We start from the raw sequence: 14,480 nt of genomic DNA, 5'->3' as shown, positions 1-14,480 counted from the left end.
AAAACCACCATTATGGAAAATTAAATTTTTGTGAATAACTGCTCAACCAATATTGATATCATTACGAATCCATTGCTAATGCTATGTTTTCATGGTCAAGGAGTCTAAATATGGAGATCAAATAAATGTAGGACTGATATTTATGCTGTAAATCACAATGGAGGGGAACTACGGAACTTGGCGGAGGTCTGGGCTCTTTGAGTGCGTTTCTAGTTTACATATGAAATGACAGTGGTGCCAAATTGGTACTTTTGAGGTGCTTAAACTACTAGAAAACATTTACTAAAAACAAGAAAAACAAACACATTTTGTCTAAGAACTACACCTTTTTTTTTTAGGAATTTTTTGATGCGCAAGTTAAACAGAATAGTATTTCAAATGCGTCAATAATAGAAATGAAATGATAACTAAGAAATGCGGCAGTATGAAATCAAATCCCCAACAAATGATCACAAGAAGGTGGGCAACACAATTTTAAAAAGAGCATCAGAGTGTGTGTGTGTGTGCGCGTGTGTGTGTATGTATGTGTGTGTGCGTGTGTCAGGACGCGATATCACCTCATTCCAAGTGGCTGAGTCTGTGTTCATTTTGCACCCAAATGAGGCCCTGATAGCCACGCCTTGCTTTGGTTCGGTTACTACCGTTAATACAAGCGCTCCTCCAGCGAGCCGGCTGGAACCAGGGCAGCGAGAGCAACTCGCCCTGGCCATTGAGACTCGCTGGAGGACGGGGAGTGTGAGGAGGAAAGTGTCGGCCATCATGCTAACGATCCTTGAGTTGGTTTGTAATGCTGCTTGATAAGTAACTTTTTATTTTTTTATTTTGTTTTTTTAAATCGGCGTTATTTTTATGTGCACACCTATGAGGCACATTCTATCATTTCTATATATTTTTTGAAGTCTTAAACTGATTGGAATTGCAGCATACTTGATGAGATGTTCTTGCTAAAGGAACCGGAGAAGGAGAAAGAGGCCCGGCAAGGAGTCCACCTGGCGTCCTACAGGCCATTTTTCAGGGAGCTAGATATGGAGGTGCTCAGCGTGCTTCAGTGCGGCTTGCTCTCCCGCTCCTTGCTGGACTCTGAGCTTCAAACCAAGGTGAGATTATGTGAGGCTCGCCTTTTCAAACCACATTTCAAACCCCCAAAAAATCTTGGTTTAAGTTCACAATCATCCCCCCTCAATTGAGACTGAACAGGTTTTGTGTTGCACATACGTACACCTGGATGTTTTAAAACCCTTTTAGAAACGAGAAGAGGTTCTGTTGGGTTCGGCGGAGCTGATATTCCTTCTGGAAGATATGCTTCGCAAGCTGGAGTTTGCTCTGACAGCTGCCCCGGCCAAGAGAGTTCCCTTCCTCAAGGTACGCCGCTTTTTCCAGCTAGGGCCACGCAGTGAAACAATGAAAGAATGCAAACTTGCCGCTTTGATGTTTTGTAGCTTGGCTAAGAAGCTCCAGTCGTATGCAAAGGTTTGGGCGCCCCTGAGAATTTCCATCACTTCCATGAATAAATCAATTTATTATTTCATTTTTGTATATCACATAACACAGCAGTATTTCAGAAGTGAAATGAGATTTGTTGGATTAACACAAGATGTGCAATATGCATCAAAACAGAACTAGACAGGTGCATCCCTGTCGTTTTGTTGATTAGAATACCTCTGTCTACCCAGCACTGGTTAATTGGGGCACAAAATGGGTTTTGTGAGCTCATTAAAGGGATAGTTTGGATTTTTTGACGTGAAGTGGTATGACATCCCCATCAGCAGGGACTTAAGTCCAGTTCTGGTCGGATTTCGGTGATGAAGAACGTAGTTCCAGGTAGTACATTTGACATGATACATTTGCAGCACAAAAATGCCTCCTCGAAAAATGCCTGGCGTGATATTTGTCTCCCGCCGTGTCCCTGCGCACTGGCGCCTGTGCATTCTTGCGTACGTGATGAAGACGCTCGCATCTTCTTCCGTGACGGATCGCCGTGGCCATCGTGTTTACGTGTGGGTTCCACAGGGGAAGGAGATGAGAACGTCTTCGTCACACAAGAATGCACAGGCGACAGTGCGCAGGGACACGGCGGGAGACGAATGCAACACAAAGACCATTTTTCAAGGAGGCATTTTTATGATGCAAATGTATTACTTATTTTAACGTATACTGTTTTGAGAAGCCAAACTCCTTACTTGTGTAAACCCAGCGAATACCTGGACTCAGGGGACCAAGTTGGGGGTAAGTTGGTGTTGATGTACTACACTGCTGATGGGGATGTCAAAAATACGGAACTATTCCCTGTTAAGGCTTGAATTTCATAGATGGATGCATCCAATCATCTAATCAAAGGTATTGAAGGTGGCCGGTTGCAAGTTGGTTTTCTCTTTGAATCTCCTGTGAAGACGCACAACGTGGGGGGCCTCAAAACAGCTGTCAAACGAAGATTGTTCAACATCCTGGTTTACTCACCATATCATTTTATGTGGCCTGTGAAAGCCTGGAAATAAAGCACGCCAAAATTATTATTATTTTGTATTTTAATCATATTTTATAAAATATTGGCATATATTTTGTTATTATTTATTTATTTATTTTTGTACTTTCTAAATATAACTAGACTTTTAATTTTATTTATTATTTATAATATAACAAAAATTTTTATATATTTTATTTTTTCAACTTATTTAATTATATTAAGTTTTAAAAAATTTAATCAAAAAGGCAATCTTTCTTGCTAAATGTATTTTTGACAGAAAAGTTCTTATTTTCCAATTTTACATTATCTATTAACTCATTCAATACCAAAGACATATTTCTGTGTTATTATAATCCCAAACGCCCTATCCCAAAGATGCATTTATACGTCTTTTACATGTTTTAGCGTGAGAAGCGAAAAGAGATGATGATGCAACTTGGCACTAATGCACTAACATTTCAGCAATTTTAAGACTTCAAAATCACACATGACCTGAAAGAGAAAGTGAGAGAGCCTGGAGGAGTGTAGCGTGCAGAACGTAACGCGTTGTAGGGAAATTTTAACGCATGCACACGCACAGTTTCGTTCCAAATGTGAAAAGTGTAAATAGTTGATGGTGTAAAACAACCCTTTTTGTGTTGTTTAGATATTCAAGCAGTCACAGAAGCAAAAAATATTTGTGTCAAAGTGAAAGTTATGCTTAAAATGTATCTTTTCACAAAAAGCTGCTTTTCTCCCTTTTAGTCAGGAACTGATATTTTCCTGAAACTTACCTATGTTGTACTGCTGATTACTAAAGAACGCAAAAAGGTAGAAACAAACTTTTTTTTTTCTGATGAAAGACGGGAGTGTAATGTTTCTTTTGGTAGGTTCCATGTTTATATAACCATACAACACAATATTCTGTGTGCCTGGAAAGATCAGTCAAAATGGTCTAAAATGGCCGCTACTGAAGGGGTTGTCTTTTGGAAAGTGGCTGGGATTGAATGAGTTAATAAATAATTAACATAAAAATGAATTATATTTATTGTTAATAAGTTATTATGAGAATTATCCAATAGTTGTGTCGTCAAATGTGCGCTTGACACCTTTACTTCCTTCAGTGTAAATTTGTTGTTAAAAAATACACTCCAAAGTGAAAATGATAATGAAATGTGTCATGATATCATGATGCAATTATACGTCAATATGGCGGTGGCCCTCGGAGTGTAATCAAAACTGCGATGTGGCCCACGGTGAAGACCAGTTTGACACGCCTGATTTATGCAAAAAAAGCTATGCATTTGCACTGTGAGAAACCCAATGAGGAAATGCAAGAGCACAAACAGTCATCGCTAAGGCCAGGAAAAATACCAGTCAAAGACAAACAAACCCACAGAGCACTTCCACAGAACTACTGTATAACATCAACTTGTAGTTTGTCACCTGAGGTATGCAAAAGACGATTTGGCCACGCAAGCTCCATTTTGGAATAAAGTGCTGTGGTGATGCATACTGCTCATCTTCTGTTCATGCAGTAAACTTCATTTCAGTCCTGAGATATCCGTTATCAGTTATTTCATACATTCAAATGAAATTGTGGATTTGTAGACACCCAAGGATTTCTAAATGAAAATGATGGCGATTGTTGGGGTGCCCAAACTTTTGCATACAACTGTATATACAATATATTTCAGCCGGGGTAGGCTCCAGCATACCCTAATGAGGACAAGCAGTACAGAAAATGGATGGATGGAATATTACCACTTCATATTTCAACTTGATGGCACTAAAATTATTATTATTTATTATTTTTGCTTATAATGTTCTGGGTTTATTCTTGTAAAATTGAGAGTTTTTTTTTCTCGTTAGCATAGGACATTTTTTCCACTTTAGTCTTGTAAATTTTCCTGCATTTTTCCCCAAACCTGCTGGGTTTTTTTGCCCAGAAAGATCAACTTCCGTGTACATTTTCTTCTCACATTTCTGACTTCATTCCAATAATATTATGACTTTATTCTTGTCATATTCTAACTTTTTCTGCAGTCTAATTTTCCAAAAAATAAAACTTTATTCAGTCGTTTGGTTAGTTTCTCATAATATTACAACTTTGGAAATTAGGTCTTTTTTATTTAATATTTCAACATTATGCTACTAAAATGACATTATGATACGGGTTTATTCTTGTGAAATTGCAGCTTTTTTCTCGTTAGAATAGGACATTTTTCTTGAACTATTTTCACTTTATTTTTATAAAATTTTGCTTTTTTCCCCCCCAAAAATGTCAACTTCCTTCTTGTAAATAAAAATGTTTATGACTTTAGTCACATAATATTATGACTTTATTGTTATAAAATTATCACTTTTTCCGCAACCAAATTTTACAAAATTACAACTTAGTTGTTTTATTTCTCATATTACAACTTAAAAAAAACAATTTAATAATATTTCAACTCTATGCTACTAAAATGACATTATTTTTCCTCATAATATTTAGGGTTTATTCTTGTAAAATTGCATTTTTCACTATTTTCACTTCATTCTTGCAAAAGGTCTGCTTTTTCCCTCAAAATGTTAAACTTCCTTTTTGTAAATGTTCATCTCATATTTATGACTTTATTCCCATAATCTTATGACTTTAATCTTGTCATATTATAACTGCAACCTAATTTTTCAAAAATTACAAACTTTAGTCATTGTTTTGTTACTCATAGTATTACAACCTTAAGAACACCCATTTTTTTTCTTTAATATTTCAACTCCATGCTACTAAAATGACATTATTTTTCCTCATAATATTCCGGGTTTATTCTTGTAAAATTTGACTTTTTTTTAATCATTTTTCTCTTAATATTTTGACTTTATTTCTCTTTTTTGCTGCTGTTTTTTAAGTTTTCTTGTTAAATTGTATGTTTACAATATGCTGTGAGCTAAAACAAAAACAGCCGTGGGCGGCAAATGGCCCCCGGGCCGCACTTTGGACACCACTGGTTTACGGTGTCACTGCACGTGTGTTTTTTTCGTGTCTAGAGGGCTCTAATAATGTTAAAAACCATATTTGGAAGGTTGTAAACAGGTTTTCTGTGCTCCAAGTATGAAAATATTCCATTTAGGAATAAGACAGCTTACTTTGGGGAAATTCACTTATGTCGGTTGCGTCTGGAACGAGAGATTACTGTATATCATAAAATGTGAAATTAATTGGACTCTTAGTCTGAATTGAAATCAAATAACTAATTTATTGACACGCACCTGCTCTTGCACTGCTCCTTCCAACTCAGTCAGACTTTTATTCATTATTTAAATTTTTTCAAATAAATGTTTGTCATTTTTATGTTTGTAAAAAAAAAAAAAAAAAAAATTTTTGTGACTTTTAAAAATATATATTTTGTAATTTTGCTGTTTTTATTTTAAAAATTAAAAAAGTAAAAAAACAATTTTTTACAAATACATACAAATTACAAAAGTATATTTCAATAAATTTAAATAATAAAAAAGTGAGTTAAAAGTAAAAAAAAAGAAAAATTTATAATTTTTTTACAAATATATAAAAATGAAATAATAAAGTAAAAGTGAAAAATACAAGTAAAATAAGAAAAAATGTATTGAAAAATATTTTTTTCACATACACTGAATATGCAAATTAGAAACATATATTTAAAAAATAAAATAAAGTTTGATTTAAAAGTAAAAAAACAATGAAAACAATTAAATTGTGTTTTTACAAATACTGTATATAAAAAGAAAATGTAAAAGCAAAACTAAAAAATAAAAATGTAATGATTTTTTTTTTTTTTTTTACAAATCTATAAAAATTACAAAACTCTAAAAAAAATGGAATAATAAAAGTCTGAGTTAAAAGTAAAATATTTTTCATTACATTTTTATTTTTTTATTTGTTACTTTTCAGTTAGACTTGGATTTGCACACGAAGCCAAGCTTTCTTGATGTCTTTGTCACCACATTGACAGGCGAGGGCCGACAAGAGCGTGGGCTTCTCCCACCTGCAGCAAAAGAGCCCCAAGGAAGTGGCTGCCTTCAGCGTCCAGCTGCTGCCCGCCCTCTGCTCGCACTTGGAGAACTGCCACAACCATTTCCAGGTACAGAAAAAGGGCCACGCGCGTCTCTCTTTCAACTCTCACCTGCCCTTTTGCGTCTTCAGACGTTGCTTTCCGCGAATGACGGCATGGTGGACGGGCCCGCTGTTGACGCTCAGGAGCATCAGCTCCTGTCTTCATGCTGCCAGCTTCTCCTGCAGGTCCTCAACACCGTCTTCAGCTGGTGAGTAGAACATCAGGTGTTTGTCCACCTTGAAGCAGCTGATTGCGTGTGCGTGTGTTGTTTCTGATCTGTCAGGTCTGGATTCAGCCAGCCGGGCCATCGGAGCTTACTGAAGAAGGCTTTGGGAGTTTTGGCAGGACGTCTCAAGGATGGAGGAGATGAGACGACCCTGGAGCTGCTTGTTAAGTATGAACACTTCCAAATAAAAGCAATATTGATGTGTATTTATGTATATTTTGTGCTAATACTGCTGACACTTGCAGTATTTTGTGTGCGTACATTTTCTCATTTACCATTTTGTCACTTCCTACGTGAAAAGAAAGGAAAGTGTTACATATCAAGAAACAAATAGAAGTTAAAATAATGACAGTATGTACCGTAGCTTCCACAAGTGTTAAGGAAAAGGAACACATTTTAAAAAAGGTACAAATTTTATTAAAATTTGTAAAAAGCGATCAAATGGGAACAAATAGGAATCAATAAATGAGAATAAGTGGAGAAATTTATGATGGAGTATTAGTGCCACATAAAAAAAAAAACATCTGAGATTTGATCATAAATTTACGAGTTGTAATATTACCTTTGCCCAAGGCCAAAGGTCACATAAGCCCCCCTTTTCATAGCTGTCTCAGGCAATGCCTGTTATGCCTGAGATTTTGAGAATAAAGTCTTAAATTTCCGAGGAAAAAAGGGTAACTTTATGTTTAAGTGGGGACTTATGTGACCTTCGGGCACACGCTCCGAGCAGCCGGTGTGACGCCATGGAGGTCTCTGGCAAACCTTTTGCGCTTTTCAAACACCGCCGCGCTGGCGTTTCAGGTGGCTGATAAAGTTTTTTTGTGTGCTCGGTAATGTCAGACCATTAACGTCACTGGCAGGAGGAAAAAGGAGTACTTGATTTGCTCACCCACACAGTACAGGTAATCTCACCTCATTGGAGCGTTTTTTTAAAATGAATCGGTTATCTGAGCTATTTTTAATGCTATTAGATATGTTGGTGTGACGTCGTAATTCCCTCATGTTGGCAATTATCGTGCCCCCCATAAATGAATTAATTCCTGAAAAAACGCGGTATAGCAAGTGAGTGATAATTGAACCGCGATATCGCGAGGGACGACTGGTTTTGACTTTGACATTCATTGGACAATACGGTATGTTTATCACTGTGGTTAGTATCACGCTCTCCCGTTGATATCTATACTTGATATCTTTTTTGTGGACAGATCCAGCCTGGAGTACCTGCTGAAGTTCCGCAGCACCATTCCAAATCTCAGCTCGGCTCTGTGCCTCTCCCAGCTTCTATCCGCCGTGTCTGAGAAAGGAGGGAACCCTGCCGCTTACAAGGAGGAGGCCGGTCGGTCCTCGCACCTTTTTAGCGATGATAAATCCCCCCTCCCACTTTGCACTTTACTGTCAAGTGTTGTTTTGTGCACTTAGCTTCTCTCGCTCGGGGCTTCCTGAGCCAGCAATGGCTGACTGTCAGCGGGGAGAAGCAACGAGGGACCAAATTCAATGAAGCCCTTCAAGCTCTCCTAAGGTGTGTTATCAACATTAATTTTTTTTTTTTTTTTTTAAGATTTTTTTTATTTATCTAACTAAATTTTTTGCGTTTGTATTTAGTGAACCAAATGTTTTCTTCACATCAAATTATGTAGAACATTTTTCTGAATAAACAAATTAATAAGCAAAATGCTTGTGTTTTAAAATTCAATGTTTCAAAATGTGATGTTTTAAAATTCGGTTTATGAAAATACAATGTTTAAAGATGAAGTTTGTTACAACACGATGTTTTAAAATTCAGTATATGTGAGGGAAAAATAATGCCATTTTAGCAGCATAGAGTTAAAATATTTACTCATTCAATAGCAAAGACGTATTTGTCCGTTTTTATAAACCCGAACTCCTGATCCCAACAACGTATTTATGTGTCTTTTGCGTTGTTTTTGCGCAAGAGGCACAAAGAGGTGATGACGCAACTCTCCACTAATTGGTTTCACTTCAGAGCAATTTTAAGCCATAAAAACGGCCACAAGGTGGCAGCAGCGCATTTGATAAGAGCTAAGCTGAGAGCATGTGGACGGAAAAATCACACGACAGGAAGGAGGAAGTGAGAGAGTGTGGAGGAGTGTAGCGTGCGCATTGTAGGCAAATTTTAAGGCATGCACACACACGCGCATATGCGTGTGCACACGTAGTTCAGTTCCAAATTTAAAAATTGTATAAATATTTTTATTATAATATGACTTTTGAAAAATGTCTTTCTTGAATATTTCAACATTTTTCTGCAAAAATTACATTTTTCCTCATAATATTACGTTATATTTGTAAAATATATAATATTATATAATGTAACACACTCATAACTCTATTTATTTATTCATTCATTCATTCATTCATCCATCTCTTCTGTTGTTGTTGCTTAATTTATTGGTATTTATGTTTCTTATGTTCTTATTCATTTTCTTGTTTTCTTTCTTTTTTGGGAGAATGAACAGAACAAGAATTTCATTGCATAGCAGAACTACCAGTTTTACTGAGCATATGACAATAAAACTCTTGAATCTTGAATCTTAAAATTACCATTTATTACCGTTAGATTAATTTTTTTTAAAGGTTTTGTTGATATAGTATAATTTAGAATATGACACAAGCCAATAAAAAAAAAAAACATCCGTGGGCCGCACTTATTTGTATTTTAATTCATTTCATCATTTTTATGCTTGAAAATGCTAAATTGAGGCACATAGAATTTGCTTAAATGTGCATATTTTTGACTTAATTCTAGGCCATAGTCAACAAGGTAACAGCAATCATTTATGAATTATGAAAAATTATCAGCAATCATTTATAAATTATGAATTAATTTTGGGGGAAAAAAGCAATAGCGTGAGGGCTTGATGTTGGAACTGCAAAGTCGTGCCAACCACACAGGGGTATACTGATATTGTGCAGCACTACCGATATCAACCGATACGGACACATGCAGCAGCTCTTCCCTCAAGCTAATTACATTATTTATTTATTCATTCAATTTTACAACACCACATTTTGGCAAACTGAATGTTAAAACCTCGCATTTCAAACAACTGAATTTAGAAACGCGCATTTTGCTTGCAAATTTTTATTCAATGAAATTTCAAGTTCACAGTATTCAAATGCAAACAATTCAGGTGTCTTTTAAAAAAACAAACAAAAAAGCTTTGGTAATCCATAATTACCCGTCACAGGATGTCGCTTCGCTGCACTGTGAATTACTATCACAATAAATTAAAACAAAACTTTGTTTTCCCGCCTGCAGCATCTACCTGAGGAATGTTGACGATGTTTTAAAGGCAGTGGAGGAAATGGCCAACGAAGGCTTTCCTCAGATTATCAACGCATCGAAAGACGAGAGCTCTGCCGCTTGGCCGACCCTCAGCAGGTAAACCCGCCATCGTCGTCATTCTCTCTCTCTATCGGATTCTTTTTTGTATTCTCTCATCTTACAGTCGTCCTTCTTTTTCCTAAAGGCAGACCTTCCTAGTCTTCTATAAAGTCTTGATGACCGAGCTGGAAAAATCAGTCCGGAGGATTCCAGCAGGCAAAAGCAGCGACGGCAGCGAGGTCTGCCACTAGGTGTCACCATAGACAACCTAACTAGAGTTGCTCCATATTGGCCTTCTTACTCATATTCCATACAGTAATCCCTCCTTAACGGCGGTTCATTGGTTCCAGACCCAACCCTGATAAGGGGATTTCCGTGAAGTAGAATTCCTTATCTCGTGAATAGAATATTTTCATAGTTAGTGCATAGAAAACCTGTTTACCACCTTCTAAATACGCATTTTAACATTAGAGCCCGCTAGTTATGAAATAACACCCCTATAGTCACCTTTCTATTACTCAATACAGTAAAAGAGAAAATAAGACATTAATGGCCTTTTAAATACACTTGTAACATAATTAAAGCCCTCTATATATGATATATATATCTCCTATCATATCTATTACCCAATTTAGTAGACATAAGAGAAAATAAGACATTAATGACTTTTTAAATACACGTTTTAACATCATTAGCGCCCTGTAGACATGAAATAACACCCCTATAGTCACTTTTACACTCCTAATACCCAATATAGTAGACATAATAAGAGAAAATAAGCCTTTTTAAGACATAAATAAGACTCGTGCTCGTGTGTGTTGCAATGAATGGCTATTTTTTTGCATGTGTGTCACACTTAAATGTTTCAGACAATCAAACTAATGTGTATTAGTCGATGACAACACAACTCAACACAAAATGCAGTTTTTGAATGAAACTTTTATTATTAAGGGAGGAAAAATTCCAAAGCTAAATGGTCCTGTGTGAAAAAGTGTTTGCCCCCTAAAGCTAATAACTGGTTGGGCCTCCTTAGATTCAAGAGTTTTATTGTCATATGCACAGTAAAACAGGTACCAGTAGTTCTACTATGCAATGAAATTCTTATTCTGTTCATTCTCCCAAAAAAAGAAAGAAAACACAATAAACTGAATAAGAACAGAAGAAACATTAGAAACATAAATAGCAATAAATTAAGCAACAACAGAAGAGACATTAATACACATAAATAAATAACGTGCTATGAATGTGTGCGTGTGTTGCGTGCGGCGTGTGTGAGTGCTTCGTTGAGAAGCCTGATGGCCTGTGGGTAAAAGCTGTTTGCTAGCCTTGTGGGTCCTGGACCTCAAACTCCTGTAGCGTCTGCCTGACGGTAGGAGTGTGAATAATGAGTGTTGTGGATGTGTGCTGTCCTTGATGAGGTTGTGTGTTCTGCGTAGGACTCTAGATTTATAAATGTCTTGCAGTGAGGGGAGGGCTGCCCCAACAATGTTCTTTGAGGTCTTGATCACCCGCTGAGTGCCTTCCTATCACGTGTTGTACAGTTACCGTACCAAACAGTGATGGAGGCGGTAAGGACACTTTCCATAGTGCATCTGTAGAAGCAACTCAGGATTGTGGTGGACATGCCAAATTTCCTCAGTCTTCTCAGGAAGTACAGTCTCCTTTGGGACTTCTTCAGAATTTGTTGGGTGTTGTGAGACCAGGTGAGGTCCTCGCTGATGTGTGTGCCAAGGAACTTGAAGGTTTTCACCCTCTCCACCTCAGTCTCATCAATAAACAGGGGTCTATGCGGCTCCTTTTCCCTTGTTCTTGGGTCAATGATCATCTCTTTAGTCTTATCTGTATTGAGAAGGAGATTATCATGACACCAAGCTATGAGGTCCGCCACCTCTCTTCTGTATGATGTTTCAACACCACCAGTGATCAGGCCGATGACTGTAGTGTCATCCGCAAATTTATAGATGCTGGTGTTGTTCTGGGAGGCCACGCAATCGTAGGTGAAGAGCGTGTAGAGGAGCAACAACTGCAATCAAGTGTTTGTGGAGGAATTTTGGACCACTCATCTTTGCAGTCATTCAGCCACAAGGGAAGGTTTTCCAGCATTAAGCGCCTTTTTAAGGTCATGCCACAGCATCTCAATAGGATTCAGGTCAGGACTTGGACTAGACCACTCCAAAGTCTTCATCCATTCAGAGGTGGACTTGCTGGTGTGTTTTGGATCATTGTCCTGCTGCAGAACCCAAGTTGCTTTCAGCTTGAGGTCACCAACAGATGGCCGGACATTCTCCTTCAGCAGAATTCATGCTTCCATCTATCACAGCAAGTCTTCCAGGTCCTGAAGCAGACCATCACACTACCACCATCATATTTTACTGTTGCTATGATGTGCTTTTTCTGAACTGCGCCGTTACTTTTACGCCAGATATAATGGGACACACACCTTCCAAAAAGCTCAACTTTTGTCTCGTCAGACCACAGAGTATTTTCCCAAAGGTCTGAGGATCATCAAGATGTTTTCTGGCAAAATTGAGACGAGCCTTAATGTTCTTTTTGTTCATCAGTGGTTTTGGTCTTGGAACTTTGCCATGCAGGCCGTTTTTGCCCAGTGTCTTTCTTATGGTGGAGTCATGAACACTGACCTTAACTGAGGCAAGTGAGGCCTGCAGTTCTTTGGATAATTTTGTGGGGTCTTTTGTGACCTCTTGGATGAGTCGTCTCTGCGCTCTTGGGGTCATTTTGGTTGGGAAGGTTCACCACTGTTCGATAATTTGGCTATGTTATGTTAGTTAGTTATGTTTTAACGGTGGGGAGGGGACTTTTTCACACAGGGCCATATAGGTTTGGATTTTTTTTCTCCCTTAATAATAAAAAGTTTCATTTAAAAACTGCGTTTTGTGATGAGTTGTGTTGTCATTGACTAATATTTACATTAGTTTGATGATCTGAAACATTTCAGTTTGACAAACATGCAAAAAAATAAGAAATCAGGAAGGGGGGCAAACACTTTTTCACACCACTGTGTGTGTGCGTGTAACACACACACATATACAGTGTATGTATATGTGTACACACATAGTTGTAACCTGAGGAGACGTTAAGGAGTGACATTTGTGTGCCGTCTTCAGGCTCAAAGTGAGAAGCTGCTGACATGGAACCTGGCAGTGCGGGACTTTCACATCCTGGTCAACCTAGTCAAGGTGTCTTTATCTGTTGGCTATTCCGCCTTCCCTTTTTATGACTTTTATTGCACTTTATCATCTCAACTGAAGCTCACTCATCTTATCTGTTTTGCCTCCAAACTCTGCTGTGCAGGTGTTTGATTCCAGGCCTGTGGTCAACGTGTGCCTTAAGGTGCGTTTCATGTGCACGCTGAGGTGTGTTTGTACGTTGAACCCAATCAAACCTTGTTTATCTTTATGGGTAGTATGGACGCCTTTTCCTGGAGTCTTTCCTGAAGTTGGGGATGCCGCTCCTGGACTTCAGTTTTAAAAGGCACAAGGTGAGGTACTGTGAAAGACTCCACAGCCTTTGTGTGCATCAAGCACAGAACGAAGCATTCCTGAGAACACCACAATGCTATGTTTCTTCTCTCAGGAGGATGTCCAGAACCTGTTAAAGACCTTCCAGCTCAGCACCCGCCAGCTCCATCACATGTGCGGACACTCCAAGGTGCTGCCCATCACACACTCACTGCCTCTAGTCTACAGTAGATTACAGTAATCCCTTTGTGGTTGAATACGGCCTGTTAGAGTAGAGTAGAATAGAATACCTTTATTGTCATTATACAAGGTACGAGATTATTATTATTAGTCAAAAGGTATGCGTATTTAAGCACATTTTGCATATTTTTTGCCTAAATGAAGCATTTTCATGCAGAAAAATGGGTAAATTAAGTAAAATACAAATATAAGGCATTTAGAAGACTTTGTGATGATTTATAGTATTGTACACTGGTCACTAGGTGTCAGTAATGTTGGGTGAGATACACAAGCACCAGCGCAACAACAGGCTTTTACCGCAGGTTTGAATGATCTCAGGCACAATAATCACCAACGCCGAGGTCACAACCGGTCGTACGGTTGGTCTGCGTGCAAAAAAACACAGAAAAACACGGCAGGCGTGCGCGTGATGTGCTGAGTACACGGCTAGTTAAAAAGTCTCGAATAGTGCATGTAACATTGATAACCATAGCCTACCAGAGAAGTCATTCATCGCCGTCCTCTTGGGAACTAAAACCACAAAAGTCTTCCTCTTCCGTGTCAGAATTGAACAGCATCATCATTCCTTCGTCACACACGTCGTCGGCCTCTCACTCTCTCTCTTTCGGTGTCGCCCTCCGTGTCGTCCTTTTCATCTGGCAGTAGTAGTCCAGCCTTTTGAAACCCGTTGACG

General features: G+C 38.1%; 1 protein-coding gene across 3 annotated transcripts in view; it reads left to right on the top strand.

The window, feature by feature from the left end:
• fancd2 (FA complementation group D2) overlaps nt 1-14,480 on the top strand; it is a 40,907-nt gene that overhangs the window by 21,845 nt on the left and 4,582 nt on the right. For 2 of the 3 annotated variants that reach the window (XM_054784759.1, XM_054784760.1), the window contains 13 exons: nt 951-1,097; nt 1,246-1,362; nt 6,415-6,543; nt 6,606-6,724; nt 6,800-6,910; nt 7,948-8,078; nt 8,162-8,261; nt 10,023-10,145; nt 10,234-10,327; nt 13,214-13,285; nt 13,401-13,439; nt 13,513-13,587; nt 13,683-13,757. In XM_054784759.1, the coding sequence (XP_054640734.1) occupies nt 951-1,097; nt 1,246-1,362; nt 6,415-6,543; nt 6,606-6,724; nt 6,800-6,910; nt 7,948-8,078; nt 8,162-8,261; nt 10,023-10,145; nt 10,234-10,327; nt 13,214-13,285; nt 13,401-13,439; nt 13,513-13,587; nt 13,683-13,757 (1,332 nt within the window). Of the gene's footprint in view, nt 1-950; nt 1,098-1,245; nt 1,363-6,414; nt 6,544-6,605; nt 6,725-6,799; nt 6,911-7,947; nt 8,079-8,161; nt 8,262-10,022; nt 10,146-10,233; nt 10,328-13,213; nt 13,286-13,400; nt 13,440-13,512; nt 13,593-13,682; nt 13,758-14,480 lie in introns of all 3 variants that reach the window. The other variant, XR_008572242.1, reaches the window with a different exon arrangement.

This window comes from Dunckerocampus dactyliophorus, chromosome 8 (assembly GCF_027744805.1).
Source record: "Dunckerocampus dactyliophorus isolate RoL2022-P2 chromosome 8, RoL_Ddac_1.1, whole genome shotgun sequence".
NCBI lineage: Eukaryota > Metazoa > Chordata > Actinopteri > Syngnathiformes > Syngnathidae > Dunckerocampus > Dunckerocampus dactyliophorus.
Note: the sequence above shows the minus strand (reverse complement) of the source record. Positions and strands in the feature narration are given on the sequence as shown.